Genomic DNA, 26,778 nt, shown 5'->3' with positions numbered 1-26,778 from the left:
TAGATAGACCAATGGTCTGACTCAGTATATGGCAGCTTCCTATGTTCCTATGACATAGTGTGGTCCCCAGCAGTTTTCTGGGAAATAAAAATGGCAGCCCCAAGCCCTCCCCACCCCCCAGAGGAGTGCTGCTCCTGCAAAACTGATGGTAGCAGTCAAAAAAGGTGAGCTGGTTAAGCCATCCTTTGTGTCATCCTGCCTTGCTGTCCTCTAATTTTGCATCAAATGCCCTCACAGAACAACTAAAGCTCTAAATCAAGGGCTGGTAAAAGCAAGCAAACAAACGACAACAACAAAACCCTCAAAAAAACCCTCTCTCCACAGCCACACCCGTGCACACAAATCAGAAGAGTACACAGAAGATACACCATGTGTGTACACCTCTCCTCCAAACACACGCATCCAAAACCTTCCCCTTCCATAGGCGATGTACAGCACATACTGTAGGTCCCAGGTTCAATCCCTCGCAGCATCTCTGTTTAAAAGGATCAGGTAGGAGGTGATGGGAAAGACTTCTGCCTGAGATCTTGGAGACCTGCTGCAGGACTAACAAGCAGAAGGTTGCCGGTTCGAATCCCCGCTGGTATTATATTGTGCAGCAGTGATATAGAAAGATGCTGAAGGCATCATCTCAGACTGCACAGGAGGAGGCAATGGTAAACCCCTCCTGTATTCTGCCAGAGACTACCACAGGGCTCTGTGGGCGCCAAGAGTCGACACAGACTTGACGGCACACTTTACCGTTACTTCCTTACTTACCCAAAAGGAAGAGGACACTGAATTCAAGCTGATCCTTCTGATTTCTAACATGAAAGAACTTGAGGAAGACCTGGCCTCGGATTCAGGTAAATACAGTAAATTCAGAGTCCTCCTCTTCCTTTCAGGTAAATAAGGATATAACCTCTACTTCTTAAAGGGGCTCATCTTAAATTCAGAGTCATCTTGAATTCAGGTAAATATGGTACCAACAAGGAAGTCAGGAGCTCTGGAAGAGAGGTATACTCCCCAGAATGTTTTGTAGGGTAACTGCTTGCTATACCTCCCTCTCACAGTTGCCCCAGGTAAGAGGGAAAAGAGGGGGGCATCCTCAGTGGTGGAAACCTTGGTGGTGGTAAATTAATTACGAATCAACGGAATCTGAGCTCAAAGTTGGAGCTCAACTGGTTATCCCTTTCAGAATGATGAACGTGCAACTTCAGAATCACTCATTATGTCTAGAATTCTGAGCTCTCCCCTTTTCCAACCTTCAATAGCATCACTAGGGAGGTCTGCCTCTGATTTCCAGTCCAGAAAGACACGCATTCACTACTTGGGGAACACCAATCTAAGACCAGCCAAAGGACCGCCTGAAGCCCTCTTCCACTCTGACATTCAATTCAGCCCAAGATGTCAGTTTTCCATAGTGCAGCTCAAACCAGAGTGCTGGCAGGGGTGGCCAAGGAGTGACGGAGCTTGATTTCCAGCGTTAAGATGGTCCAGCAGGGAGCCTGCAAACTGGAACCTGTCAAACAAAGCACTCAGGGTTTCGGCAGACCGAGTCGAGATTTCAAGTCCCCTTCAAAAATTGCTCATCATGTTCAGTCGCTCCTTGTGACAAGTGCTGTCAGGGTGATGAGTCGTCAGAGGAGACTGCAAATGTAACATTTCCAAGGGGGGACAATCTGCCTTACCTAAGGGCTGGCTTACACTTTATGTTGCTTTCTGTCATCAACAGAGGGTGAGTTTCGTGCATGGTTTTCACCCTGCCATTGCTTCAACTATCTCTGTCCACCAGAAACTGTCTCCATTCCCTTTGTCAGTGTTCCTGGTCAAAGTCGCCATCCCTATTATATCCCTATGAGCCCTTTCTCACGATCAGAGAAAGGGCAGTAAGGGAGCAAGGGGAGGAAGCCACAAAATGCTGACATGCCTGAGTAAGGGAGCCGGCAGCTGGGAGTTCCTGGGGCCTGGAGGCCCCTGGAACTTCCACAATGCACCACAAAAGTGCAGCCCAGGAGGCTACTTGTGTGTAGGTGCCACGCGAAGCTGCGTGGCACCAACACACGATCCTTGAGCCCACTTTCTGGGCACCCTCGCACCCCCAACCCAGGCTAAGTGGTGAGCTCCCTAAGCGGGTTTGTTGCTGCAGGATCCACACGGCTCTGGCAGTAGACACGTGAAACCCAAACCGGGCTGGGCTTCCTTAGCCTGGTTGTGGTGGTGGTGTGAATAACTTCAACGTCTGTCTCCTAGGAGAGACTTATACACTTTTGTTGAGCTTTGCTCGTGGTTTACAAGAGACCAATATGTATAAACCTTATCACAAGGAGATAAACATTGTTCTCATTGATGCTGCCAAAGAAGACCCTCTTTGGGTGGAAATGCATCTGGCTTTGATGGATTCCTTGAATGTCTCCTTCTTAGAAACTCACATCTCCTCGATATGGACCTCCAAGGACTTCCATAGAGCTTTGGGGGTCTGTTTCTGTTGGGATGACATGTTGCCTGGTGGCCTGTGTGGCCCCGTGGAGTCCAGAGGAGGGTGTGGCACCTCTCCTATGGGGTTCTGCTCCCTTCAGGGGGTGGCAGGGGCGAGAAGGGTCCAGGCTGGTCAGGTCCCGATGGGGTTGAGGGGGCAAGGCAGGGAGAACTGCAGAGGACTGCTCCAGGGGGACAGCTAGGCTGGGTGGGGCAGGAAACAGGAAGCAAGGTCAGGAAGGGCTTCAAAATAAACTTTTGAACCATGTAGGTATTTTAAAAAGCATTTATTGAGGCCATTCATAGGACCAGCCCCATGGGGGTAGGACAGGGCTGCCCCAGGTAGGGCTAGTCGTGTGCAGTGCCAGGATCACTACTGATCCCACTGCTTCTCCCCCAGGGTAACCCTGCTTTTGGACCCAGGCTAAAAGTGAGGTAGGAAGACAAGCACACACCTCCTAACTCACTGCCTGGTCATGTTGGCTGCTGGCAGCCATTATAATCATAGAGGCCAGATGAAGGAGTGGCCCAGAAGCAGAGAGATTTCCCAGTGCACTAAGCTGTTCATGTGGTGCATTGTGGGATTCCTGGCTTCCTTCCTCCTGCTTCCTGATCGCTGCGTCACCCATTTGGGAGCATGGGTTGGTCTTGTGGTAGCAAGCATGAGCTGTCTCCTTAGGGCCACCTTGGTTTGCATTAGGAAGGCTGACTATATGTGAGCACTGGGAGATATTCCCCTTAGGGGATGGAGGTGCTCTGGGAAGGGCACCTGCAGGCAGTCTGCAGAAGGTTCCAGGTTCCCTCCCTGGCAGCATCTCCAAGATAGGACTGAGAGAGACTCCTGCCTGTAACCTTGGAGAAGCCGCTGCCGGTCTGAGTAGACAATTCTGAGCTAGAAGGACCAATGGTCTTACTTGGTATAAGGCAGCTTCCTATATTCCTCTGTTCCCATGAGTCCTGATTAGGATCTGGTCGTGTGGAGGAAGGCAAGTAGGCTCCTGCCTTCTCCCAAGCTCCCCCCGCTTCAGTCGTGTGAACAATCTCATTATATATTTTAATGGTTTCATGAATTCTTTTGAAATGTATAACACATTTTAATTTCTTCTTCTTCTTAGTTAGCCATTGGTTGCTTTGGGTTCTTTGGTGGCTTCCAGCTCCAAGGAATGCCAGTTTCCAGGAGAAGGAGTGCTGCAGAACTACCTGGAAGAGGTTTTAAGTCATTCTGCAGCAGCCCCGTCATACTACACCATTGGTTCTGCCTTTCATAGGAGCATAGGAAGCTGCCATAGACTGAGTCAGACCCTTGGTCCATCCAGCTCCGTATTGTCTACACAGACTGGCAGTGGCTTCTCCAAGGTTGCAGGCAGGAGTTTCTCCCAGCACTATCTGGAGATGCCAGGGAGGGAACTTGGAACCTTCTGAATGCACGCATGCAGATTCTCTACCCAGAGCGGCTTCATCCCCTAAGGGGAATATCTTGCGATGCTCACACATGCAGTCTCCCATTCAAATGCAAACCCAGGTGGACCCAGCTTAACAAAGGGGACCAGTCATGCTTGCTACCACAAGACCAGACCTCCTCTTTCAAGTTGCACAGAAGTCCTGGTAGGTCCCTAAGGTCGATGCAGTTCTGCCGATCCTGCTGGCCAACATCAAATCAAATTGTTTCCCAATATCAGAGACAATTTTCAGTTGAATCATTTCCGATTTAAAAATGCCTCAATAGGTCTTGCATCAATAATTGATTCAATTGTTGGCTCAATGTGATGCACAGACCTAATACTATATCTACCCAAATACAAGATGACTCTGAATTTAAGATGACCTCCCTTAAAAATAGAGCTTTACCCAAGGAACAGGACTCTGAATTTAAGACAACCTCCCAATTTTGAACATCAAAGAACCTGGCGGGCGGGGGGGGGGTTAGTCTTGGATCCAGCTAAATGTGGCACATACCCTTCTGCCAATGCACTCAAGGTGGTGCATAGTTTAAAATCGTGATTTACTATTTAATAGATATCATGCCGCAAGGAAAAAGGGCAGCGAGAGAATGATGGTGGGGGGGAGGGGGGAGAGCCAATTCAGGTACCATGGGCCATACATACAGCCAGAGATGGCACCATGGTTCCAGGAAAGGAGAAACCAAATTGCAGCTAGTCCCAACTGAGCCATTGGAAGAGGTATTGATGTTCCTCCTTTCTTTTAGATGCAATTTTGGAGGCTTCTGCTTAGGCAAAGGGTCAGAGCAGTTTTCATAGGGACAAAAGGAGTTTCTGTATAACAAGAGGCATTTCTCAAAAATGTTCTACACAGTCGGCTTCCAAATAAATGTTTGGCGTGGGGGAAGGGTTGACTTCTTTCAAAGCATCAAAAAGAATTCCACTAAGATGAAAACAACCTTTATTTTTGTAATGACAACTGAAGAGGCCCGTAGGGCCTGCTTTATCTAAATGTCATGTACACAGAAACTGAGTCTACCTTTTATTGACTCACAAACCCTGGAGGATCTTCAAGCAGGCAGACGCAGAGGAGGCACGCAAGGTGAACAGCCGGGTCTGACATGGCTCCGATGCCTGAGTGGTGAATGTGAGTGTCAAGGGCAATGGATGAACTAAATCAAAGGATTCTAAGTCCTTTTCTTATGGGGACCTGTAGGATCACACGGCAGCAGTCCATCAGGGCTACCATGGCTGACCATGCTGCAGCCCTTGGGACCATCTACCATGAGAAGATGTACAAAATGGTTGAGCTCATGCATTACATGCAGAAATCAGTCCCTAGTATCTCCTGTCAAAATGAATGGGATCATAGCTCAGTGGAACATAGGAAGCTGCCATATACTGAGTCAGACCCTTGCTCAGTATTGTCTTCACAGACTGGCAGCGGCTTCTCCATGGTTGCAGGCCTATCTTAGAGATGCTGCCAGGGAGGGAACTTGGAACCTAGATGCTCTTCTCAGAGCACCTCCATCCCCTAAGGGGAATATCTTACAGTGCTCACACTACACATTCCATGTAATTTTCTTGGTAGAATACAGGAGTGGTTTACCAGTGCCTCCACCCACACAGTATGAGATGATGCCTTCCAACACCTCCCTATTTTGCTGCTGCCCAATCTAGGTGGCTACAATGTATTTACTGGGCAGTAGGGCAGGGGAAAACCTCTGCCTGAAGCTTTGGGAAGTCTGCTGCCTGTCAGAATAGACAATATTGAACTAGATGAACCAAGAGTCTGACTCAGTATAAAGCAGCTTCCTATTTACCAATAAACAAACAAACACACACACACACAAACAAACAAACAAATATCTCAAGTATCAAGAGATGTGGAGAAACAGACTGGGGAAATTCTCCAAAGGTTCTCCTTGGAAGGAGTGCTAGTATTTTCAGAGTTTCCATTTCTCCTTGGGGAAACCCCCAAACAGGGGCGTAACAAGGCTGGAGTGGGCCCAGAGACAAAATTTTAAAATGGGCCCCTCGCTGATACACACTTCACAATATATAGTCCTGTGACTTGCCTGTGGGGGCCCCCTCGAGGCATGGGGGGCCCCAGGCAGCCGCCTCCCCTTGCCTAATAGTAGTTACGCCCCTGCTCCCAAAGCCCTGAAACTTGGAGGGAATGGGATGAGATTGTCATTCAGTGATGCAGCAGCATCTGCTTTGCATGCAGAAGGTCCCAGGTTCAATCCCTGGCAGCATATCTAGGTAGGGCTGGGAGTGACTCATAGGGCACAAAATGCCCCCTCCTTTTGGAGGCCATGTCCAGATGGCTCCCAATGCCTTGATTTACTCACCCCAATTGACTTCTGTTACTCAGAAGCACCCTCAGCTCTGAGAATGACCTACCCTCTGAGAAGGAAGCCATTCCCATTGGTTGGGTCATTGGTCTTTCTGTTCCAGTAAAGTAAAGTGTGCCGTTGAGTCGGTGTCAACTCCTGGCGACCACAGAACCCTGTGGTTGTCTTTGGTAGAATACAGGAGGGGTTTCCCATTGCCTTCTCCCGTGCAGTATGAGATGGTGCCTTTCAGAACTTTCCTATATCGCTGCTGCCCAATATGGGAACATAGTCTGGGAAACAAGCCAACAGAGATTCAAAATGGCAACTTCAAGCTTGCTAGGCAAGTCATTTCCTGCTGTGCCATTAGGTGGCATCCTCTGATTTTCCATCTGCAAGGCACATGCTCTGCATCCAAGCTATTAAACTGATACATGCCTCCCTGAGCTGAGACAGGGTGTGATACAAATGCAACCGATAAATCAACTAAATTGATTAACTAAATAATTGAGCACAATTATTGTTAGGACCCACTCCTGGTCACAATGCTAAGTGCTGTCCGTCTCAAAACAAGTGTTCCCCCTAAGAGGGATTCCCAGATGATGTTGACTACAAATCCCTGAATCCCCAGCTGCAACGGCTTTTGCTTGGGGATTATGGGAGTTGTGGTCAACAACATCTGGGAATCCCTGTTGGAGAGAACACTGCTCAAAACCTACAGTGATTATATCAGGACAAACTGGGATCCATCCTTCAAAGCAGGTTGGGATGCCTTTAACTGGATGCAATCCTTTTTTGCTGCCATAGGCAATTTTCTACATATTCCCCCTAAGCAGGAAATTCTCGTTTCCTCCGGTGGTAATATATTGCTGGGCAAACGATGAGAGAACACAAACTTCTGCGGGAGGGACACCAACATTAGCTGTGATCTACGATACAGGCCTGCGTTTATGAAACGTTTTAATGAACACCAGGAAGCCACACGATGCGATTATTGGTGCCACTGGGCTTTTATTTATGCCGAATGAATGGCTGGGCCCAGAAACCAGCACTTTGTTTGGGGATTACGGCGCTCCAGAGATCCCTGCCCGAGCCTAACTGCAGCTGCAACAGGTTAAAGAATGAGGCCGTAACTCACGGCGCTTCTTCCACTGCAAGCTGGATGTTAAACAATTTAAAGGCGCGATTTGGAAACGAGGAATACACGGTGCTAACGACACGAGCAATAAAAGTAACGGAGAGGGGAGGTAAATCAAGATGCTAAGCCACAGATTTCTCCTGGCTGGCCTTGCCTCCCCAACCACCACTCCAAGGTGGGATCTCTAAGATGCGCATCGAAAGCCTCTCTGAGGGCAAAGCCTACATATCTGAGGAGAAAGGTGCCCCCACAAACGGCCCCCTTCAGTTCTTTTTCTTTTACTGCCGCCACCAGTTTCACAGCCCTTTGGCAAGCTGGAAGTCACTGGGGGATGTTCTCATGATGCTGATGAGGGTAGGAGAAGTGCCCGACCCAAGTTTGGAAGCTCCGCACATGCCTGTTTTCTGATCATCTGTGAGTAAAATGCAAAGCAGGCAGGGGAGGAAATGATTAGGGTCATTCTCACGACCCAATCAGCTGGGGCTGGGGGGAAGGCAGGAGCCCACTTGCCTTCTCCCACACCATCCAAGCCAAAGAGGGCTCCGCCACTCATGCACCGAGACGCCTGGCAAAGTGGCAACCAGCATGGCTATCAAGAGGTGGAGAAAAGACAGCCAGGCCACCAGATATCCCACAATGCACTGCATGAGCAGCACGGTGCATTGCGACACTGAGAAGAGGAGAGCTGGTCTTGTGGTAGCAAGCATGCCTTGTCCCCTCAGCTAAGCTGGGTCTACCCTGGTTCCATTTGAAAGGGAGACTGGAAGTGTGAGCACTGGAAGATATTCCCCCTCAGGGGATGGAGCCGCTCTGGGAAGAGCATCTAGGTTCCAGGTTCCCTCCCTGGCAGCATCTCCAAGATAGGGCTGAGAGAGACTCCTGCCTGCAACTTTGGAGAAGCCGCTGCCAGTCTGTGAAGACAATACTGAGCTAGATGGATGAATGGTCTGACTCCGTATATGGCAGCTTCCTATGTTCCTGTGATATCTCCTTGCTACCAGGCTACTAATTGCCCCTTGTATCCCACAGTGCACCCCATGATATTTGGACCACCAGATATCCCACAATGCACCACACGAGCAGCATAGTGCATTGCAATATCTCTACCCAGGCCGCTCCTTCCCCCTATATGGCCAAGATGGCTGCCAGCAGCCTGGTTGGAGCCAGGGGCAGAGCCGCCATTGGGCAAAAGGGTTCAAAGAACCTGGGCCACCGCCAATCAGGGGCTGCGCCTCACACCCCTGACACGCCCCCTGAATCTGACGTCAGATGCAGGGGTGCTGGTTTAGCTCCCGAGCGGGGGTCACGTGGCTCCCGTTCAGGAGTTAAATGGCCGCTGTGTTCACCTGTGTTCGAATGCAGCCCCAGCCCCAGCCTAGCACTGGGAGCACGGCCCCTTCAGGAGTTAAATGGCCAGCGCTGTGAACAGAGCTCCGGCTGGACTCCAACTCCCGTACGGAGCCATGGAGCCCCGTTTGGGAGCCAGACTACGCCCCCGCCTGATGTCAGAGATGGGGGTGTGGTAGCCCCCACGTCCGGCATCAGGCGCGAGGGTGGGGTGAGCATGGCCGCCACTGCAGTCAGACACGGGCCGTGGTGGCAGGCACCGCCCCCCCCCCAAAAAAATGCAGGGGAGCCTCATAGTGGAGGGGAGGCTCGTGACGCGGATAGTCCGGGCACCAGTTTCGCCTAGGTGCGCCACTGTCTCAAGGTCGAGCTGAGACTCCTTCCTGAAATATCAGAGAGCGCTGCCAGTCAGCGTTGACTCTACTGAACTAGATCAACCAGGGGTCTGACTCAGCATAAGGCAGCTTCCTATTTTCCCACCCTGAGGGTCAATTAGCGGACTTTTTAATGGGATGGGGCTGTAGTTTAGTGGTGGAGCATCTGCTTGGAAGCAGAAGGGCCCAGGCTCACTCCCTGGCAGCTTCTCCGGGCAGGGCTGGGAGAGACTCTCGCCTGAAAACTTGGGGAGCCACTGCCAGTCAGAGTAGACAATACTGAGCTAGATGGACCAGTGGTCTGGCTCAGTAGGAGGCAGCCCCCTATCTTCCAATGTACCTGGAGCCCGACCTTTGCCATGACCTAACATGGAGGCTCAGCGGCAAGAGGGTGAGGGAAACAAATCCGTTACGTTAAACGCAGGAGGTTGTCTCAAACCAATCAGCAAACCAGGCGCTGAAAACTTTAAAATGCTACTCGACAGATGGGCTTAATTAGCTATTCTGATACGAAGTAATAATATTTGCGGTTAATATTCATTCTAAAACACCCTGCTGCCTGTGATAATATTGGTATGTTAATCCTGTTACCATAAGGGTTCCAGTCTCAGAACCTCTCCAAACAGAAAGAGCGATACGTTCCGAAATGCTGATAAAAGTGACTCTCAGCCTGCCCGCCTGTTTGTTCCCAGCATGCACGCCTCTTTAATCCGTGAAATTACACCTGCCACAGCGAGTTAGCTTTATTAACACGGCTTCCCGGTCCACAGAACGCCACCAGAACACGCAACAGCACAGAATCTCCAGTTAATTATCGTTGCCACCTTTGCGTTCATGCAATCAGATTTCTGGGTTTTTAAATTTCTCTTCTGGAAGGAGAGTAATTAAACAATATGCAAATAGAGGGGGGGGGGTGCAGGCTGAAATGTTTTAATAATCTTGGAGCAAACTAAGCCAGTTAACTGCAATCAAGATTTAAGTAGTGGTGGGCAAGCTCTCCCGTAGCCAATTCAGATTGTCTCTGATGAAGCGCGCGCGCGCACGCACACACACACACACACACACACACACACACACGGGTTCACTAAATAGCTCAGCTTAATTGGAACCAATCAGAATTGATCTGGACCCCATCACAGCTCCAATAAGACTGTATCAACATCGAGACAGCCTTCTTAAGTTCCCCTTTGAATACTACAAGAGGCACCAACAAATGGCTGGCAGTGCTGTTCCAATAACATCTCAAGATGTTCCGTTTCTCCCAATCCAATCAATCTGATGGGGTCAGAGAGCACCTTGAGCCCTCCTCCACACCAGCTTGTGCCTCTTTAGGGATGCAATTGCTCATACTTCAAGCACAACTGTCCTAGATTCACAGCAGAGATCCACAGATCATGGTAAAGGGTGGCTGACGAGTGATGCTACCAAGCTGCCAAAAACATTCCAAGAGAATACGAGTGTGAGAGGGGGAAATACCCATCATCTCAAGGGAGGCTACCATCTCAAGGGTTGCAATGTTCCTGAAGGGGACCCCGTCATGGATTCCAGGGCCCCAGAATCAGAGACATTGAAAAACCCATACTGACATCCCAGCATCCCATTCCAGGGATGCTCAACTTCGGCCCTCCTGCAGATGTTGGCCTACAATTCCCATAATCCCTGGCTAGTGGTCACTGTGGCTGAGGATTATGGGAGTTGTAGTTCAAAAACAGCTGAGGGGGCCAACGTTGAGCAGGCTTGAGTCCTATTTCCTCCTTCAGAGCAAGAGGAGGAGACAAGCGTTAGCATATGCTATGGATCAAAGCCCTGCTGAGCCCAAGGAAAAGGCAAGCACTAACTGAGCAAAGAGGCACCTTTGGAAGAGGCAATTCTCTTATATTTAGCAGGAGGAGAGCAAGTCTCCCATTCACATGCAACCAGGGCAGACCCTGCTTCGCTCAGGGGACAAGTCATCCTTGCTGCCACAAGACCAGCTCTCCTCCCCTAAGAGAGGAATAACCAGGTCTACTACAAAACCCCTCAGTCTCTACCTGCTAGGTGCTGGTGCATCAGCCTTGTAGGGGCATCGCCCTTGCCAGCCCCAACTCTCCCCCTGAAAACAACTGAGTTTTCGCTGAGCCAAACCTGTTTGCAGTTTTCCATGGACATCGTCAGCATCGCCAGAAAGCTCCTTCACTTTTTGGCACTCCACACATAAATATTCACAGCTTTATTTGCATAACTCTTGCTTCTCCCAGCATCCAACTGCCTGGAGCTCTGACCCTTGTCAAAGTTGGAAAACAGGAGAACTTGGGGAACCAATCCCAGCTGCTATCTGCAACAAACCAGCTGGATCTGCGATCCCCTCTCAGTTTGGGTAACCTCTATAGATATGAAAGGTAGGTGATGAACAACCCATGGGGCTGTTCCATCTTATCAGAAGGGCATGTTCGAAGAGGACCTTGCTGTTAACCAAACAGGAGCAAATGCAATTAAATCCTCAAAAACCCTCGACTGAAACGAGAAAGCGAAATAACTAACTTCTTAAACGCTGATTGTTTTAGGGGTCAGTGTTGTACATTAGCAATTATGCGGCAGGAATTAAAAAAAAATGCCAAAGTTCTAAGTCTGAATGTGGATTTAAAATTCACTAATGAGTACAGCAGATTGAAACCTGGAAAGCGTGTCTTAATTCCCTCCGGAAAGTTCAGGATACAGACCAAGACAGTAATTAGCAAGACGCTCAGCTTCAGACCTCTCCAATAATGTGAAGAGACTGAACAAGTGGGTTGGACAAAATTCAAAGCTTTCCTTCTTCTTCTTTTAAACACACACACTGCTTGCAAAATGAATGTTTTTTCTTACTTCCCCCATTTCCTTTAGGCAATTGAGACAGCAACGGGGAGAAAAAACCTTCTTTGATTTACAGCACATGTAACACAATAAGTGGAATATTATAAACCAACTCAAAATGATAGCATCAGAGTCTTTTTTTCTTTCTTTCCATGGGCACATTTCACTGTGTATATTTAGAAAGTCTAATAAAAAAGCTTATTACAGCAAAGCGAAGATCTGCTATGAATAAAAAGAAGGGGGGTGAGGAGAAATCATACCTTTTACATGCAAAACGGAAAATAGGAGTTTCCTGAATTTCTGCCTTGAGGGAAGCAGTTCCGTGTCAACTTGCTTATCAAGGAGGCTGCATGCATTGCAGAGAAATCTGGACCATATTCTAGGGTGCATACTCAGTTCCTATGGGACACGACCACACTTTTTTAGCCTCACTGGAAGGGAGGGGGAGAGGGAGAAGGAGAGGGGGGGAAAGAAGTCCTAATTCTGCCTCCTAACCAACCATTCAGCCAGTCCCAAAACTGTCATTTGAACCTAGGAATGCACAGCCAGGCAACAGATATACTCTTAGCAGCCAGAGGAGAGCAATGGGGTGGGATTTTATGGGAATAGCCACAGTAACCCAAGGAAAATTTGGCTCCTGGGGGTGGGGAGAACATCCCCATCGAAAAAAGACTAGGTTTTTCCCATAGCTACACACTGCAGAGGAAGATTACTACTTCTATGAATATTTATATTCAACAATGCTTTTCAACAAAACTGCTCCAAACAGTTCACATAGGAACTTCCTTACATAAGTTGGTTTCCTGTCCCAGAAGGTCTCACCATCTAACTTAGCAAAGAGGCATCTTTTAAAAGGGGTGATTCTCTTATATTGAACAGGGGAGAGCAACTGGCCCAATTCATCCCCAGAACCCCGCTCTACCTATCTTTTAAATCAGCAGACACCAGGGAGGCCGTGGATGTTCTGAACCGGGGTTTGGAGGCTGTTCTGGGCTGGATGGGGGCCAATAAGCTGAAAATTAATCCAGATAAGACGGAAACGCTCTGGCTTGGTATATCTGGTCTTGGACAGGGATGCACTCCTCTTGAAAGTCCGCAGCTTGGGGTGGGGGGTGTTTCTGAACCCAACACTGTCCTTGGAGGCACATATGTGCTTTTTACCAGCAATGGCTGGTATGCCAGCTGCAACCCTACTTGGAGAAGACCTCAGTCTTCTCCTGGATGCTTTGGTAACATCCAGGTTGGACTGCTACAATGTGCTCTATGTGAGGCTGCCCTTGAAGATGGTTTGGACACTTCAGCTGGTCCAGAATGCTGCTGCAAGGATGCTTGTGGGTTCAAGTTGCTTCATGAGTGTCTCACACAGCCTGCAGAAGCTTCTATTAGCAGTCCTCTTTGGGGATGGATTCAAGGTGCTGGTCTTGACTTTTAAAGCTTTAAATGTGGTTTTAGCCTGGTCTTTTAACATGTTCAATTTTATTAATCTTTTACTTGATATTGTATCTATTTTATTAATGTTTTGAACTGCCTCGAGCAGTAGAGTTCTGGGGGTAGGAGTGGGGTATCCACATTCTAAACAAACAAACAAACAAACAAAGAAACAAACAAACAAAACATAAACCCAGCAACAGACACTGGAAGAATAGCTGGTCTTGTGGAGAGCTGGTCTTGTGGTAGCAAGCATGACTTGACCCCTTAGCTAAGCAGGGTCTGCCCTGGTTGCATACAAATGGGAGACTTGATGTGTGGGCACTGTAAGATGTGCCCCTCAGGGGATGGAGCTGCTCTGAGAAGAGCAGAAGGTTCCAAGTTCCCTCCCTGGCAGCATCTCCAATACAGGGCTGAGAAGGATTCCTGCCTGCAACCTTGGAGAAGCCGCTGCCAGTCTGTGAAGACAATACTGATCTAGATAGACTCAGACTCAGATAGGTCTGACTCAGTATATGGCAGTTTCCTTCCTATGTAAGGATGCTGTACTGGGGTTGAATAAGGCCAATTGCTCTCCCCCTGCCAAATGTAAGAGAATCACCACTTGAAAAGGTGCATCTTCTTTGCTCTGTTAGCAAGGGAAAGACCTGTATCTTTCAAGAAAGCATCTCGGATTTCATTTTCTCCATGGAGGAATCCTGATATTCCTCTTCATATGTCAGTTTCTACCTGAAGAAACCCTAAGTCTATTTTTTGAAATTCATTTTGGAGGGATTTGGGTTCCAGCTCTTCCAAAACAAGCTTCTGAATGAACTTTGCTGACCGGTGGCAAACTCTGCGTTTCGGACAGGATTTTCAAAGGATCTCTGTTTCCAAACTCTCTCAATTTCAAATTCACAAGCATCGCTAATTTACAAAGGGCAGAGGCCAGACTCATGAAGCTTTGCTATTACCCTATAGACCTGTGCACATCTCAGAATGCTTAAAAAAAAACAACTACCATTGGCCTTCACATTACAGGCACAAATCTGTCATAGTGGGCACAATATCTTCCAAGGAAGTATGCCAGTATGAAAGTATGCCACCATCAAAGTATGCCACCATGAAATTCTCAGTTTCTCCAGAACACAGATTGAAACCGCCATCAACATAAAGTAACCGGAAATAATCTACCTCTTTCCAGGAGGAGATTTCCTTCGACAGTATATAACCGCTGGTGTATATTTCCCAAGATAATTCACACTCTTTTGGACATCCCAGATGTATGGATTGCTGGCTCTGATGCTGAAAACGTTCACACCTTTCTTCACTGTTGCCCTAGGAAGAGAAAAAAACTATGTTAATAATTAGACACACTGAACATCTACCACTTTTCCACCAATCTTCACGACATTTCTCATTGCTTGTCCTTCAAAGAGGTAACGGCTCCTGACAAATAACCTGTATTATCCAGAAAGGACATCATTTTTTAAAAAGCAAAAAACTTTGTGCTGAGATGTGTACACCTTCCTAACCCTCCACAACACTTAGTGGGGACTAGAAAGAGCAGCTCTCTGCAGGGCAAAGAATGCTCCTGGTCATTAAAGGCCAATGGAGCAGGTGAAGTCATAGCAGTCTCTTCAGAGCTTCTATATATGTGCCAAAATGGGTTAATAAATAGAACCTGAAACATTCGGGCCAGTGAGACTAGTCAGTCAGAGATTAGCCAATCCCGCTCACAGACCAACACATGGAGGCAGGTCTTCGGTGCCGAGTTCATCCATGAGAAATAACATCTTTAGAATAAGCCATGCCAAATCACACAATATTCAAATGCAATGAATATTTATACACTGCTTTTCAACCAAAGTTCCCAAAGCGGTTTACAGAGAGAGAGAGAGAGAAAGAGAGAAAGAAAGAAAGAAAGAAAGAAAGAAAGAAAGAAAGAAAGAAAGAAAGAAAGAAAGAAAGAAAGAAAGAAAGAAGGGTTCCTGTGCCCAAAGGGTTCACAATCTAAAAAGGAAACAAGATAGACACCAGCAACAGCCACTGGAAGGATGTTGTGCTGGGGATGGACAGGGCCAGTTGCTCTCCCCCTGCTAAATAAAGAAAGTCACCACTTTTAAAAGGTGTCTCTTTGCTCAGTTAGCAAGGGAGAAATGAAAGAAAGAAGTAAAACAGGAGAATTCATGTCAACTTTCATCACTGTATGGGTTGTGGAATCTAAGCTTTTCTTGGAGCAGCATTTGGATAGCCATACACTCCTGCAATATATATGACAACACAAACAGAGAGTGAAATATGCATATGACTGTTGCAGAAGAGATCTTGTCGTTATGCTGCCACTTTGGGCAGCATCTCCTGAGATGGTTTCTGTCTTAAGCAGCAAGAAGACAGAGTGCAAAAAGTCACGGAATTCTTTTCCCTGAGCCGACTTGGAGAACAAGAGCTGCAGATATTGCAGCTCTTGCTTTTGGTGGTGACCCCAAACTGGGCCTTCTCTAGGATTGCCTTAAGGCGCTCCCAAATGAAATCAGAACCTCCCCGAGGCGTAGGGAAAATGCCGGCAGCCCCTCACCATCCAAGCCATGCCCCCTGAGCGTCTGACGTCAGATGCAGGGGCATGGCTGTGGCGCCAGGCACGACACCCCGGTTCTTTGAACCTCCCCACCCCCCGCCATGCAATGGTGGTCCCGCCCCTGGAACCTCCCCAATTCTGGCTGGTTTTAAGCAACTCTTGGAAGTGCATCTATTTTCTCAGGTTTTTCGTTCAGAACATTTCAAAGCTTTGTTGGTGGTTATTTTAATTTGTTGTGTACGATTTAAGGTTTTGGTTGTCATTGTGTTTCAATTGGTAAACTTGCCCAGAGATTTTATGTGGGGCGGTATATAAATGTGATAAATAAATACATACGTATTGGGTCATCTGCCTGGATGGCTGATAGCTGCAAGCCCTCAGCTCTTTCAAATCATCATTTCATGGAAGGACATACTGTTTGTGACTGGATTTTTCAATGCCAGGAATGTCTGGGGCTTTTCAAGGTAAATTTCTTATTCATTCAAAACAGCTTGACTCCACCTTTCTGGCTCAGGATTCAACATGGAAATCAGAACTGAAACCATCTAAGAGCATAATAAAGCCCTTTCCAATCTAGAGAGAAATTCAGAGGAGGAAAACATATGGAGGCCTTTCTCATTTGGGAAGGACCATGATATTTTGGATTAAGATCTGGGAATTACAGAACACATGTCCTTTTTTGTTTGCTTTTGTGTTTCCTTGCGGAAGCTCCATTTGGACATAATTCAGCCAAGGGTGGCACCATATCTGGCAAGTACTTCTTCCCCCTCCTTTCTCCACATGCCTTCCAGAGTAGCCTGCAACCACACTTCCAGCTGAAGCAAATTTGGATTCCCAGAGAAGACAAGATGGAAAGAAGCACAGAACACTGTTGCATTAACTTAGAATGTATTTTAAAAAGAGACCCCAAAGCCATCACAGTCACAGGTACTCTCTTGTTATTACTCTCCAGGTAAGTTGCTTTTTGAGAGCCATCATGTATGCTGACATGGCAGTGGAAGGGTTGGCCATGGATACACAATCACAGACACGCATGCTATGAACTTGCTTGTCCTTGATATTCACAGTACCCTGTGATAGCGATGTGCAGAAACTTCTTGCGATTGAACTGGACCGCTGTGAACCGGACTGGTTCAAGTGGTTCGATCATGAATCGTTCTGAGTTAGTTGGGGCTGGCTTGTTGAGCTTATTGGCCCAGCAGATCAGTTCAACCAAACCGGTTTGCATACCCGCAGTTTGGTCCGAACACGGTTCGAATACGGACCACACCAACCGGTTCATGCACACCCTTACCCAGTGACAAATCCAAAGGCTGACTTTGGACATTTCAAAACCTTTGCAATGCATGTCCCCTGAGGTGACTGTGTCCTAGAGAAGCTTCTTCCCCCTCGGATTCAAGGAGTATTGCCTCAGTACTAATGTAGTTTGTTTTTAAAATGCTCGCCCTGACATCTTTGTAATTTCTCAGTAACTAGGGCTTGCTGTATACACTTACCACTATTCAAATAAAAATACAGAGAGCATAAAAGGATCCAGAAATGAAATAGTGACATTAAACCAACTGTAAATCAATGAAACGACACAGCACACCTTCCAATATTGTACAGATTAAAAGAGTGGAACATAGGGAGCTGCTGTACAACAAGTCAGATAATTGGTCCATCTAGCTCTGTATCACTTACACTGACTGGCAACAGCTCTCCAAGATTTCAGGAAGAACAGCTGCTGCCGGTCAAGTTAGACAACACAGACCTTGATGGACCCATTGGTCAGTCAGCAGAAGAACAGCTTCATGACTTCCTAAGAATAAGCCCGGAATTCTCCTGGTCGCAGTTTTTTACCCTATGCTGCTCTGCTATTTGTCTGTTTCGCAATGAGTCCTTGAAGCTCATTTCTGATCACCATGTGATCAGAATTTATTGTGGCTGGGGATATTGTGGCTGTAGTTCAGCAACACCTGGACTACCACCGGTTGAGAACTCCCTGATCTGGGATAAGTAACTGCAACTGCAATCCTATGCACTCTTCCTTTGACGTACGGTCCCATCAATGTCAGTGGACTTCCTTACCCCTCGCAAGGGGACATTATTTTACCAGGAACAATTAAAAGAAAAGTAGGGACTCTCCCCGCGACAGAGGCGATTGGAAACTAAAGGGCGCGTCAATCACAGAAGCACCAGGAATCAATACCTTTGCCATTCATTCCCAAACACATAAAGATAGTCATTTCCCAGTTCCTGAGCCACTAAACACCATGCTTACTTGGGTGGTGAGGAGAGGCTCCAAGTCCTGCAATTAAAATGCAGGTGCCGTCCCTTTTCATTTATCCCTGTGCCTGTTTCAGCATCTCCCCATCTTTGTAGTTTACAACCCGTTCGCACTTTAGCCTCCCAGGCCCTTCATTACTGCAGGCTGGTAATGGCTGTGAAATTGTTACTTAAGTGTTTCAGAAAGCAGAACAGCTGGCTGGTGAAGGGATAAGAGCGCAGCAGCGCTGAGCGCCACAAAGGGCCACCATGCGATGTCAGCGGCGCCAGTGCGTCTGCTTTGAACTACCAAAGGAATGCTTTTTAAAAAACAAAAAAGAATTAGCTCTCCAGGAGGGAAGGAAGGGAGATCAAAGTAGGGTTTAAGTGGCAGGCGGATCTTCCGAACACAGTGGTTTGGGGGAAGGTATAACCCCTTGTTCACATCCGCGCACGGTTATCCTTGCCTCTTTGCCAGACCTGGCCTCAGTCGCTCATGCTCTGTTTATTTAATAGATTGCTGCTGTTTGTCCTTCAGTCCCAACTCTTTGGCACAATCCCGGACCAGACATGTCAGGGAAAAGGAACAAAATGAAACTCTATTTCATAAGGAACACAGGAAGCCGACTCGGTCAGAGCATTGGTCCATCTAACTCAGAAATGTCTATACCAGGACTGCACAACTTTGTCCCCCCCCCCCAGTTCTTTTTGGACTACAACTCCCATAATCCCCAGGGATTATAGGAGTTGTAGGCCAACATCTACAGAAGGACCGAAGTTGAGCAGGCCTGGTCTAGACTATCCCAGCAGAGGTTCACCAGGGTTGCAGGCAGGAGTCTCTCCCAGCCGTATCTTGGAGATGCCAGGGCATGGCTGCAGGACATTCTGCATGCAAGAGATGCTCTACTACTGAGCTATGGCCATATCCCCATAAAAACATAGGACGCTGCCATATACTGAGTCAGACCCTTGGTCCATCTAGCTCAGCATTGTCTGCATTGACTGGCGGCGGCTCTCCAAGGTTTTAGGCAGGAGTCTTCCCAGCCCTACCTGGAGCTACCAGGGAGTGAGCCTGGGTCCTTCTGCATGCAAAGCAGGCGCTCTACCACTTAGCTATGGCCCCACACCCTCAATGGAATATAATACTCGCATGCACTCATCCAAATGAAAACCAAGGTGGACCCTGCTTAGCAAAGGGGACAATCCATGCTTGGTACCAAGACCAGTGAATGCACTTGCAACGTGTCTAGTTCCCATCCCCACAATTTGCTACAGGTTCCAGGAACATAGGAAGCGACCTTATATTGAGCTAGACCCTTGGTCCATCTAGCTCAGGATTACCTGCCGAACCTGGAGATGCAAGGCACTGAACCTGGGAACGATTGCAGGCATTGAAATAATGCAGATAAAGCATGCTAACACAAACATGATCAAAGCCAAGAAGGCTCACCAACCTCTCGGCTTGAGTACTGCAATATGCCTTACTTGGGGCTGCCTTTGAAAATGGTTTGGGAACTTCAAGGCTGCTGCTAGGATTGCCGGTAGACACTGGACAACTGGAGCATATTGCATATTATTGTGTATAGAAAGAACCGTGTCCTTTCTGCAGCAGCCAGGCAAGGACGGGTTGATCCTGAAACGATTTACATGGAGATCAAATAATCACATTTTCTTCCCCTGTTTTCCAGAAGGTATGAAAGCATCCACTAAGGCTAAGGAGCTGCCACTTAGCATCTGCACACAAGCCACGAGCAGCTTAGTGAGGGGTCAGCTCTGCCACATTATAGGCCCCCTGGACAGGGACCAGCCCTCGGGGGTCAGCTGATAGAGTACTCTGGCAAGTACAATTCTAGTCACCACATCTAAAAAAGGACATTGTAGAACTGGGAAAGGTGCAGAAGAGGGCAACCAAGATGATCAGGGGCCTAGAGCACCTTCCTTATGAGGCAAGGCTACAAAACCTGGGGCTTTTTAGTATAGAAGAAAGACGACTGCGGGGAGACATGATCGAGGTCTACAAAATCATGCATGGAGTGGAGAAAGTGGATAGAGACAAATTCTTCTCCCTCTCACAAAACACTAGAACCGGGGGTCATCCCATGGAATTGATTGCCGGGAAATTTAGGAACAGCAAATGGAGGCACTTTTTCACACAACACATAATCCACTTGTGGAATTCTCTGCCACGAGATGTGGTGACAGCCAACAACCTGGATGGCTTAAAGAGGGGTTTGGATAACTTCATGGAGGAGAGGTCTATCATCGGCTACTAGTCGGTGGGCTATAGGCCACCTCCAGCCTCAAAGGCAGGATGCCTCTGAGTACCAGTTGCAGGGGAGTCACAGCAGGAGAGAGGGCATGCCCTCAACTCCTGCCTGTAGGCTTCCAGTGGCATCTGGTGGGCCACTGTGTGAAACAGGATGCTGGACTAGGTGGGCATTCTTGAGCCCGATCCAGCAGGGCTGTTCTTATTACTGCAGCTTAGATGGCACCAGAGCACAGAGCTCAGGCTTGCAGTGGAAACAGAACCCTGGTGGTAAAGAAGGTAAGGTGGCACTTTGTCTTAGGCCAGTGGCAAGCGCCTCCAAAGCACAGAGCTCAATCTGCCCGGCTTGCTGTGGAAACGGAGCATTGGCAGTGCCGAAGGTCAGGCACCAGAACTTAACTCCTGAGAGGCACAGCTTCTCTTCCACACATCTTGACAGGGAGAGAAGCAACAGAAGCATTTGGTCATATGCATGCATTGAAGTACTTTCCACAGGCATCCAGGGAGCTTGAGATCCCAGCTCTCAACGTTTCCTTTAGGTCACAGTAATAGTTTCCTTGATTGAAAGTCTAAACAGAAAGCAGCCCAAAGTCCCTAAGTTCTTCATGGGCTGGAGATAATTTATGGAGAGCGATCTAGCAAAACATAAGCCATTTAAAGCTGTATAATATACCCACAGATTCTTATTAAGGTCTGTGGTTTTCCCAGCCCTGCGAGACAGAAACCAGTTATCATTATGCATCACCATGAAAGCAGATTAAAATTAAATCAATCTGTTTATCTATGGGTTTGCAATGCCGCTTTCCCTCCCCAAACCTAACATGTTCTCTGTCTAATTAACATTTCAGGAGAAAATGAAAAGGGAAAAAAATCCACTCAGGCACTACAGCAGCATCACTCGGAGAGGGATATTAAAAAAAAAAAAAGTCCCAGAAGGATTTCTAATTAAATTTAATTAGTAAAAGGGCACAAACCCAGTACAAACTTCAGAAGATGAACTTTGCAAGCCTGAGTTCAATAAAGCAGATCTCTTGGAGATGTTTGTTCCATAAGTTTGGCAGACACTATTAGCTTAGTTACTGTATTAATTTATACCCACCTTGAGGAACATAGGAACATAGGAAACTGCCACATAATGAGTCAGACCATTGGTCTATCTAGCTCAGTATTGTCTTCACAGACTGGCAGCGGCTTCTCCAAGGTTGCAGGCAGGAGTCTCTCTCAGCCCTATCTTGGAGAAGCTGCCAGGGAGGGAACGTGAAACCTTCTGCTCTTCCCAGAGCAGCTCCATCCCCTGAGTGGAATATCTTACAGTCTCACACATCAAGTCTCCCATTCAGATGCAACCAGGGCAGACCCTGCTTAGCTATGGGGACAATAGATGGGCTCTGCTCTCCAGGCACCTTATATCCACATAAAATGACAATACAGTCATAGAATACAATATATTAATAGGAACATTGGAAGACGTCTTATAGCCCTGCTGAGCAAAGAGGCATCTTTCTAAAATAGTGACTCACTTAAATGTAGCAGGGGGAGAGCAACTGGTCCTATCCAGCCCCAGCACAGCATCCCCACAGTGGCTGTTGCTGGTGTCTAGGTAAGTAGGTAAATTTTATTTCGGTCATTGACCAGTAAATAAAGACAGTTACAGATCAGTACAAGAAAGCAGTGCAAAAAGCAGTTACAGAAGCTCAGAACGGATTTTACAGACGATATAACCAAACTCAGCTATTCTGCAAATAATCTTATCTTATTGATATTTGCCAATAAGAAATTCAGATAGAAGTCGTCAGGGCGTCCAGGGAGGTTTTCCAGCAGAGGAGAAATTAATCTTAAGCGTTTATCCCTATAAAGACCACAGTGTAGAATAACATGTGAAGTAGTTTCTATAACCCCAGAGCCACACGGACTCAGCCGGGAGGAAAAAGATATCCCTTTAAACCTACCATCAAGAACTACCATAGGTAATGTGTTGACCCGCGCTAGAGTGAGGGCATGTCTAAATTTGGGCAGAGATACCTCGCTTTGATATTCTGCTGGTTTAAGGTTGGTAATTTGGTTCCCTATATAAATATTGCTCCTGAGACCAGCCAGTTCCTCTTTTAATTCTGTGTCTAAAATGTGTTGTTTAACCGCCTATGTGGCCTGATCTAGTCCTAGGTCAATTAGTTCAACTAGGGAAAGTCCATAATGGGATAATTTATTTATCACCAAAGTCTTCCATTTAAGTTTACAGCCATCCATCATTATTCAGGGGGCTAAACCCACATGAGTAAGTACCAATTTTAACCAAAACAAAATAAAGCAACACCAGTAAACGACTCTAAACTGATAAGCCCCACCTCACGCCTAATTGTTGCATTTGGCACACAGCGGGAGACTTGCAATATATGTCTAATAAACTTAGATTGTATGGCTTCAAGAGGTTCAAAGTTGTTGATAGGCCCCAATTGAGCTCCATAAAGTAGTAGTAAGGATACACTTTTGCGGCAAAAAGCCTAATTGTAGCAGGAATAAATGATGCCTCACGTGTAGAATGATATAATTTTATTTTATTTATGACAAGTTGGGCAGTCTGCCTAATTGAATTGAAATGGGCATTCCTTGAGCCCGATGAATGAAAGACAACACCTAGGTATTTAAAAGAATTCACCTGTTCAATTTTATGACTATGCATTAGCCAGTTGTGTAGTCTTGAATGCTTGGCAAAAACCATTACCTTCGTTTTATGGTAATTGATTTCCATTAATTCAGTGTCTATCTTATGTTTCTTTTTTAGATTGTGAGGTTTTTTGAGACACAGAACCATCGTATTTATTGTTGTTATTTCTGTGTAAACCACTTTGAGAACTTTTGTTGATAAGAGGTATATAAATATTCATAGCAGCCGTAGTGCCGAATAGGGGTGTGCAAACCAGTTTGAGTTGAACCGTGGTTCAAGTCAAACTGGCCTGGATTAACCGGTTCAAGCTCGAACTGGACCAGCTCTCGAAAAAGGGGGTCTAGTCTGAGCTCAAGCCAAATCTGGCCTGGTTTGGATAGAACTGGTTTGGCCTAGTTTGACTAGTTGGACCTGGTTTGGCCCAGTTTGACTGGTTCTAGTGCTTGTAAAGGGGAGTCCTGTAAGGCAAGGAGGTTACCTTACCAGCTGTGGTGATGATAGGGCTCCGTGGGGCAGGCGGGAGCTCACCCAGGCCCCACTGGCACTCCCCCCATAATCTTGGACTGGTGGAGGTCCAATTCGGGCCTCTGTGCAAGCACTGAGGCCATTAGACTGACTTCTGCACATGTGCAGAGGCCATTTGCATGGTGACACAAGTGGCACACCATGCACATCCATAGTGCCGAGTCAGATCATTGGTACATGTAGCTCACTGTTGTCCACAGCGACTGGCAGCAGCTCTCTTATGGTGATCAAAGACCGAAATGAAGATATTGGTTGATTGGTGTTCACCACTCCAAGTCCAGCTCTCCTCCCCAGAGAACCACCAACAACCAGAATAAAAACAGATTCCATCAAGGGCACTTTAAAAAAGAAGAAGCTTGCCTACCATCTTCACTGCCCTTTTGAATAGCCTTTGTGTGGCTATCTTGAGCACAGCTGGGGAAGATGGGAATTATAGTCCAGCAATATCTTGGGACTCAAGTTTGAAAAGCCCTGCCCTAACACATTTCATGACACAAAGATATTATATGGACATTATTATTTAAATGCATTGACTGTGTTAAATGTATTATATGATCGCATGGTGGTGGTGATTAATGTGCATCAAAGGTTTGAGAACATAAGAACAGTCCTGCTGGATCAGGCTCAAGGTCCATCTAGTCCAGTATCCTGTTTCCTGCAGTGGCCCACTAAATGCTATGCTTCTGAGAAGCCCACAGGCAAGAGAGTCATGTCCCTTCTCCTGCTGTTGCTCCCCTGCAACTGGTATTCACAGGCATCCTGCCTCTGAACCCAGAGGCAGACTACAGCCATCCAGAGTAGTAGCCATTTCTAGGCCTCTCCTCCATGAATTTGTCTAAGCCTCTTTTTAAAGCCATCCAGGCTGGTGGCCATCACCACATTGCATGGCAGAGAATTCCATTGGTTAATTATGCACTGTGTTAAAAAGTACTTCTTTTTGTTGGTCCTAAATTTCCTGGCCATCAGCTTCATAGGACAATTCCTGGTTCTAGTGTTTTGAGAGAAGGAGAAGAAATATTTTATTTTATTTTATCTTATCATGGTGTTCTTTAAAGTTCCAGGATTGGCTGTAGAAATGGGATTTGTTTTGTGCTGTTTCCTTGTGTGTTTTTGATCTATTTAATTTTGGTAAACATGTAATTCCTTCCTTCCTTCCTTCCTTCCTTCCTTCCTTCCTTCCTTCCTTCAACAAAACCCCCAAATACAAGGCTAGGCTATGCCATAGGCTTTTCAAAGATGCCTCTGAATACCAGTGGCAGGGGAGAAACAGCAGGAGAGAGGGCATGCCCTCACCTCTTCCTGTGAGCTTCTCAGAGGCATCTGGTGGGCCCCTGTGGGAAAGAGGATGCCGGGCTAGATAGGTCCTTGGGCCTTGTCCAGCATGACTGTTCTTACGTTCTTATGTTAAAGATCAAACTTCACCCATTTGCAAAAGAATAGATTGGTACTAATTCACGGGGAGAGGAATCACAGAGAAAGCTGCTTATAGTATAATGAGGTCAGCAATTGTTGTGATGGTGGTGAGGCTCTTCTCTCTCTTTTTTGAGTCTGTATTGTTCACAGACTCCGTTGCCCTCTTTGCCCCAGCAATACTAGCAAATGATTTCCAATAGAAACCTATCTCCCATTCCAAAGGCACCCTACTTGTGTAGAGAGCATGAAACCACTGGATGTGCTCTGCTTCCCATCCATGATGACGATCAGCAAATAAGCATCCCTTCAATGGCAGCAGGAAAGAGTTTCACCGCTGGGCATCCCCAATCGCTCGATCTAATCACTGAGGCAGAAGACAGAGAAACTAATATAATAATGAAAGAGACTAAATCATGGAGTGTGTCCATCCTAGACTGAGGGTGGAGGCTTGAAGGGGAGGAAAGGAAATGTATATGCTCTGTGATGCATACACATATGTATACACATGATCTAACAGCCCTCATTGATTAGGGAGAGTCACTGTTGTTTTCTCTCTCTCTCTCTCTCTCTCTCTCTCTCTCTCTCTCTGTCTCTCTCTCTCTCTCTGATAAATCACCACCTCTGCTTATGCCTTTCTTTAGAAGCACTTACTCCAATTTTGCTACTGCAAGTTGCTATGGTCATCCTTCAAGGTTCAGCTCCTTCCCAGTCTGTTGAAATTAAGTCTCTGGACAGGTGGGCAGGTGTATCTTATCTATCTATCTATCTATCTATCTATGATTTAATATACCACCCAATCCACAGTACATGGCAAGAACAAGCATCCAATTTTAAAAATTATTATTTTTAAAAACCCACTTAAATTAAAGGGCAAATGCCTGGCAGAAAAGAAATGTCTTCAGTAAGGATTTAAAGGCTGAAAGGGAGGAGGCAGACTGAATCTGGGGGGTGGGGAGAGTTCCAGAGTAGGGGGCAGCAACAGAGGAAGCCCTTCCACGGGTCCTGGTACTATGGACCTCTCTGAGACCAGAGACCAAAAGAAGGGCAACCTGAGAAGATCTTCACCCTAAGTTCAGCTCTGTTTATTTATGGCCACTGATCGGCAGGTAATTTGCTCTCCTATAACATTCCTCAGAGCAAAGATGATCAACCCCAGGATTCTCTCTCCCTCTGCCCTTCCTCCCTTGCTGTCAAAATCCCAAGCAGTGGCCTCTTCTCTGTTTGCACATTTTAGCTTGCACATTTAGTTTGCACATTTTAGTGTTTGCATGGAAAAGGAAATCGTTCTCCGCATCACATGGCTTTTATCCCAGTGGGTGACAGTCAAATACGGGTAATGACACAGCCAGAACTGTTCACAAGCAGAACACAGAGCTACTTCCCAGCCAGGGCCCAAGCCCAAGGCGGCTTTTCAATGGCCTGTTAATTAAGTGTCATACTGGGAATGGATTAGGTCACCTGAACCCTTGGTAACTGAATAGAGGGAGAGATTACCAATAGGTCCTGTAGTGTGGCATCTACATTGAAGATGCAAACATAGATGCCCAAACAGAGGAAGGTCTTCTCTGGGGCAAGACAGAAGGATCCATCAAAGCAACTTGCAGCACAGCCAAGCCAGAGGCCGGCTTCCTTCTCTCCTTCCGCTTGTAAGCTCTGTGAGCTGCATTTGCAGGATTCCCCATGCTCCTATTAGACGGTAAGGATTTTTACAGCACAGCATAACACGGCTGTTTGGCATGGGAAATCCATATGTT

General features: G+C 46.9%; 1 protein-coding gene across 3 annotated transcripts in view; it reads right to left on the bottom strand.

Annotated features, from left to right (window-relative positions):
• The window catches only part of LOC128338087 (transmembrane protein 132D-like), a 438,162-nt gene that overhangs the window by 184,456 nt on the left and 226,928 nt on the right, over window positions 1-26,778 (bottom strand). For all 3 annotated transcript variants that reach the window (XM_053280000.1, XM_053279999.1, XM_053280001.1), the window contains one exon: window positions 14,525-14,668. In XM_053280000.1, the coding sequence (XP_053135975.1) occupies window positions 14,525-14,668 (144 nt within the window). The remainder of the gene's footprint in view (window positions 1-14,524; window positions 14,669-26,778) is intronic.

This window comes from Hemicordylus capensis, chromosome 15 (genome assembly GCF_027244095.1).
Source record: "Hemicordylus capensis ecotype Gifberg chromosome 15, rHemCap1.1.pri, whole genome shotgun sequence".
Classification (NCBI taxonomy): domain Eukaryota; kingdom Metazoa; phylum Chordata; class Lepidosauria; order Squamata; family Cordylidae; genus Hemicordylus; species Hemicordylus capensis.
This window is presented reverse-complemented; position numbering and strand designations above follow the sequence as displayed.